Genomic DNA, 6,533 nt, shown 5'->3' with positions numbered 1-6,533 from the left:
TGTGTGCGCGCGCGCGCGCGATCAAAACACAACAATACAACAGTCTGGTGCAGTTTTCCACTAATATGTTATATCTAATGAGTCCGAGTCAAGACCTGCTTCTGTTTTCAATGTCCACATATACCCAGACCCATCGTTCGCAATTGGACTTTGCCCTTACGCATTTGCCATCAGGCACCCTGGCTATTTCAATCGAAAAAGAAAAAAAAACCCGTTGAAAAGATGGTTAGATGAATTTTTCCTGGTGCAACAATTCGGAGAAAGCTTTAAAAAAAAAAAAAAAAGAACAGCTACAAATGACGATCATAGGACCTGCTATCTGTAGTGTACAGGCCACAGCACATAACACTGAGCTGGTGGCTTCGACTGGATCGTTCGCAGTTAGATCAAAGTGACCACAGGACACGCCCACTATACTGACGGACACTGTACCACCAGCTGTCAGACACACTGACCACTTCCCCTTCACACCGGTAATGATACACACCATGTGCATGAAGTAACTGTACTGTAGCACGCTCCATCAGTTATGATACAATAATAACAATAATAATAACAATAATAATAATAATAAGGGATATTGTTGAGTGCTTTCCTCGCTAAAAGGGAGCTCAACGCGCTTCAGATACCGACAATAAACATTACACACACACACACACACACACACACACAAACACACACACACACACACACACACACACACACACACAAACACACACACACACACTAACTTACAAAGGGGAAAAAGAAAAAAAATAATGATTTGATACACAAAAACACAAAACTGATTCAAAGACTACGCCTATTACAATTTCTTATTCTGAATATGAAGGCCTCACTAAGCGCGTTGGGTTACGCTGCTGGTCAGGCATCTGCTTGGCAGATATGGTGTAGCGTATATGGATTTGACCAAACCGCGCAGTGACACCTCCTTGAGTAACTGATACCGATACTGAATATACATTTTGTGTATGAAGTAACAGTACTACAACCCACCAGGTAGGATATACATTCCGTGTATGAAGTGATAGTACTGTGTAACATACCACACCAGTAATAATATGCATCATATGTATGCAGCTAGTAGTAATAATTGTGTGATGCCCAGTCACACAGCTCACATCATTCTCCTTATCGCCGGCGCACGCTGCTGACACAACAGGAGTGTCTGCCTTATCTAAACAATGCAACCTGTCATAATCAGCCGAGAGAGAGGGGGCGGCTCGAAACGAGCGTGGCACAGCAAACATGAAAGAGCGAGAGAGGTAGGGAGAGAGACAGAGACAGAGAGAGAGAGAGAGAGACAGACAGAGAGAGAGAGAGAGAAAGTGAGGGCACAATCATGAAGTGTTCCAACAGCAAACGCCCTCAAGCTGCAGCACTGATCCCAACGGACGATTGAATCGATTCCCAATCACAAAATTGTGGAGCACTGGAATGACAAATGAGAAAATTGATTGAGAGAGAGAGGGAGAGAAGGAGAGAGACAGAGAGACAGAGACAGAGACAGAGAAAGCAGGAGAGAGAGACAGACAGAGACATAGAGGCAGAGAGAGAGAGAGAGAGACTGGGGAGAGATTGTAGGGCGGGGACTCGGTGAGAGAGAAAGCGAGAGAGAGGAAAGGTGGGTTGGGGGGTGGGGGGCGGGGCAGAGACATAGAGAGAGAGCGGAGAGACAGAGTGCGGATGGGAGGGGGGGAGGTGGAAGGGGGAGGGGGGCTGAGAGAGAGACAAACTGAGAGAGAGACAGAAACAGACTCGGAGACAGAGAGAGAGAGAGAGTGAAGACAATGCACAGCGAGAGACATCAAAGTCCTCACGGGTTCGAACACGGGCAGCTATTATAATAACTGTTCAAGACTGACAACAGGTGGATTGAGACTGACGCCGGCTTCCTCCTACCCCTCCCCCCTACCCCTGACATCCCCTCCCTCCTCCCTACACACAGCCGGCGTGACACACCTCCCCACCCCCCGAGCCCCCTACACCTATACCCTCCTCACTGACCTTCAACACACTAGAGTTTAGCTTTTTTTCTTCTGCTTCTTCTTTCAGTGCCTTTAAACAATATCACAGAAAACGCACCGCTAATGTGTTTCACTGAAACTTAAATCAAGCGTATTTAGTCCCCTACACATGTGTACGAACCGGCAGCCTGTCGCCAATTATACAAGGCCTTTTCCTTCCCGGGTCACAGTTAAGTCAGTTGTACTGCTACAGTGCGCTCAGTACTCTAAGATGTGTGTAGTATTCTGTTGTGATTACAAGATAGTGTTGGATGTTGGATTAATATCAGTTATTGGTTAAAACCACCTGATATGTATCAGTCTGTTAATTGTAATTTAGTTGTCATGCTGTCTCCTATACGGCTTACTCCAGTATAGTGCAACATGATAAAGTGATTCATTTGAGTCACTTTGACACAGTATACGCTTTGACACAGTATAAGCTTTACCTAATCTATACTGTCAGTTTACTTTCACCAAGTCAGCACTGCTTCAATCACTTCAACTGCACTATTTAAATGTATTAGAAATGTCATTTGATGTCAGCGTTTGGTCTTCACACATATGCATAATGTTGTTGCGTATCCCAAACCCGAGTGATAGTCTTTCCATGTGATATGTATACATGCGCTTTATTATTCACTTGTGCTGACATGTTGTGCTTTTGACATTTGTTTGTGTCATTCCAGGCACTGTCTTCTTCTCTTTTTATCTTCTCGTCATCTTCTCCTTTATGTCTTTTTAGTTTCTCTACACAACTATTGTAAATAAAACTATAGAAAAACCCATTTGTGACTGGCCTCTATATGTTCCTGGCCTGTGCGTGGGATCTTGTCTATCCTTTCATTCAATCAATCATTTATGTTAGTTCTTTTGTGCCGTACCCTATTAGAACCACTCGGGACACGGCAACACTAAAAAAAAACCAAAAAAAAACAACAACAACAAAAAAAAACACTTGACAAACAATAACTGATAACTGACGATGATAACTGTATGACAAAGAGGCTAAAGAAACAGTTCACACACACACACACACACACACACACACACATGCACACACACACACACACACACACACACACACACACACATGCACACACACTCAGTAAAAGCAGACAAACGATAAGAACAACACAACAAACAATAAGTAAAGGTATGAACAAGAACAAATTAACTCTCTCTCTCTCTCTCTCTCTCTCTCTCTCTCTTTCTCTCTCTCATTAGCATAGTCAATATTATCATTATTCATAGATGCACATATTCGTTCACGGCAAAGGCGCGTGCCTCAGTCACACACACACACACACACACACACACACACACACACACACACACACGATTAGTAGTAAAGTATGACAGAAAAAAAAGAAAGTTGACACGGACGGGACCAGGCAATGAATATAATTATTTCCGTGAACGGAAGTCAGTCCCGTCACACTTGAAACAGAAACACAAGCCCGCGGCACGAACCTCCCTCCCCATCCACTCCTCACTCTATCCACACACACACACACACACACACACACACACACTGACGCGCGCGCGCACTACATACGCACACCGGCTCAACGGCAGACACGTTTCAAATCCGTACAGCCACACGCACAAGTGCTCATCGGAAAACGCCACGGCTTCTGTGACTCAAGAATGAGACAACAGCTCCCGCCCAAAACACACAAACGAACACTAACTCACACACGCACACGCACATACATACATACACAAAGACACAGTACCGTGACACACACACACACACACACACACACACACACACACACACACCATGAAACAGACTCACACATGCCGCGAACTGAACACACACACACACACACACACACACACCGACACACACTGATACACAAACGCGCGCGCGGAAACACACACACACACACACACACACACTGTTTCACAGGCATTAGTAGTTCATAGCCCTATTTCTACATTCCTTTAATGTACTTCAGAATGGTGTTAATGGTTTTTGATGATGATTATTATCATTTTTGAATTGTTACTGTTAAATGTAATTGCATGTTAGTTATGCATTTTTTGGGGGTAGTCTTCTACCTTTTCTGTTTTCTTCTCCCACCCCCCCAACGCCCCCCCACCCCCACCCACCCCACCCCCCCAACGCCCCACCCCCACCCCCACGCCCCCTTTTTTTTCCAATCATCTAATACTATATCACTGATAGTGAAAAGACGCTTAACAAAAGAACGAACGAACACAAACACACACACACACAGAGAGCTCAAGCTGCACGCGGCAACACATGCAAACCATCCCAATCGTCAGCAAACATCAAAATAGTGACGCGCTTTCCGTCTTCGGTTCGCAGTCTTTTTTTTCACGTGCACTGCCGTGTCCCACTTACCGGCTGGCCCTGATACTTTGCACTTGGCGATTAACACGAACAATATGTGGCTAGATGACGTGATTTAAAGTTAAACTTTAGGGACTGCAGCAGTCCGAGCCCCCTCCCCCCCTCCCCCCCTCTCTCTTTTCAGTTGGTGGTTGTTTCAGGTTTGAGAGGGGGTGGAGGTGGTGCGGTGTGGTGTGGTATGGTTAAGTGTAAAGAGCGTGGATGAGATAACTTGAACAGGCGCCGCAAAGCTGCATGGTATTTCATTTGTGTGTTTGCTTATTCATTCAGTTGGTGTGTTTACTTAAGTATCTACACTTCATTAGGCCTACTTATCCAATGATTATAATCATTCCGTTTGTATTCTTCAATTGTTTTCCTCGCTTTTATATCTCTCTCCCTCGATCTCAATTAATCATCATCAGTACATCGAGTACGGCGAAACAAGTAGAGTAACAGAGAGATAGAGATAGAGATAGAGAGAGAGAGAGAGAGAGAGAGAGAGAGAATCAACAATAAAAAAACAAAACCGGCATCAGTGCAAACACACACGCCTATGTAAGTACAGGCCGGCATCTATATAGTTTCAGTAGCTCAAGGAGCCGTCACTGCGTTCATATATATAGCCTGGTAATACCATACATGGGCACACACTTTCTCTTCCGCTCTTTTCTTCAATCTATTTCACATCACTATATATACGGACTGATCTCGAGGAGACCATTCAAATCAACTGCGCACTTAACAAGTCATGAAACATTTGGCCGGGCTTCGCCAATCTCGAATTTTTTTTTATTTTTTTTTTTAATCACATTGTACCCTATTACCCATTAATTCCTATCACCATGAAAAATCTTCGTGATAGCTTTTCCACAAGATCGGTTCGTGTATTGGTGCCATAAAAAGGGGGAAAGAAGAAGAAAAAAGACGTGAAAATATCCATAATCATAATTATAATATTCTTAAAGTAATATAAAAAAAAAAAAAGTAATCAAAATAAGGGAGTCGCCGCTTGCTTTTGCGGTACGGGCAAACCAATTAGTTCAAACTTGGTTGAAAAAAACAACAACAAAAAACAAACAAAAAACAAAAAAACACCGCAACTTTAGATTCCCCCCCCTCCCCGCCCCCTTCAATACCATGTCTTTAATTCTGCACCACCATCCCAAACGGATGCCATAAAACACAACCACGACTGTTTTGCCTGTTTATTTTACCCCGCCCCTGCACCGCGCCTCTCCCACGTACAACCACGACTCAATGGACTGCAGCATTTATTCTGCCGGAGAACGTTAGACAGTCCAGGTAGAAAATCAATAGCATCAGTTGCCGGTACAGGATTCAGTGTGACAGGTCGATCGTAGGCTTACCATGTCGTATCTTATCATATAGTATTTTCAAGGCCTGCAGAGCTAAGAATCATTAACGGTGTACTCTACTAAGCTTAACGTCTCGGTTTTCGGCGGCAAGCTTGCTCGGTCGAACACACGCAACATGATGTGCAGTTCGGCCGAGTTTTTTATCGCCCGCTTGACCCGATTTATTTGCTGAAAGACTCACGTACGCTAGCGACATGAAAAGACTTAGGTAGTAAAACCTAAGCTTTTCGTTGTTGAGACTTCGTTGAGGTTTTGTTTCAGACGCGTCTTAATTGCTAAAACGTGTCGAAACTGACCTGCGCAAACTGATCGCAATCTTTCACAACCACTTCCTAGTAACACAGCAGGACTTCAGTACAAAGCTTATCTTCTGTCGAGTGGGGACTACATTTAAACAAGAAATAAACTAACTAAAGTTTCCTTACCTCGAGTGCTACAGCCATTTTTTTCTTCTTCACACTGGTGTGTTGGTGAGTCAAAAACAAGCCTTGTTCGCTGCGAATACGTTTCGCTGCAATGTGTTCGACCTAACGCCCAGTTCGCGTCGTGAATGAATCGCGAAATGTGTCGTCTGCTGCACCGTGACGCGGATAGATACGGAACTTGCCGAGGCCTTGCCAGCCACGGACTTCGTGCTCGCCGGCAGCCCGAGTATTGACTGCACTTGATTGACCATTTTCCGTTTGGCTCTGCGGAAACTGAAACTGTCCGGGCGAAGAGACCGGTCGGTAATGAGTGACGTTTTGTTTCGTTTTGGTGTGTGTGTGTGTGTGTGTGTGTACGCTT

The 6,533-nt window shown here is 44.5% G+C and overlaps 1 protein-coding gene across 1 annotated transcript in view; it reads right to left on the bottom strand.

Moving 5' to 3' along the window:
• The window catches only part of LOC143275334 (annexin A7-like), a 36,793-nt gene extending 30,465 nt beyond the window's left edge, over positions 1-6,328 (bottom strand). Inside the window, exon 1 of the mRNA XM_076579358.1 lies at positions 6,173-6,328. Coding sequence (XP_076435473.1) covers positions 6,173-6,190 — 18 coding nt within the window. The 5' untranslated portion in view covers positions 6,191-6,328. The remainder of the gene's footprint in view (positions 1-6,172) is intronic.
• Between the last annotated feature and the right edge of the window lie 205 nt (positions 6,329-6,533).

This window comes from Babylonia areolata, chromosome 30 (genome assembly GCF_041734735.1).
Source record: "Babylonia areolata isolate BAREFJ2019XMU chromosome 30, ASM4173473v1, whole genome shotgun sequence".
Lineage (NCBI taxonomy): Eukaryota > Metazoa > Mollusca > Gastropoda > Neogastropoda > Buccinidae > Babylonia > Babylonia areolata.
The sequence above is the reverse complement of the archived record's forward strand: the minus strand, read 5'-3'. Positions and strand labels throughout refer to the sequence as shown.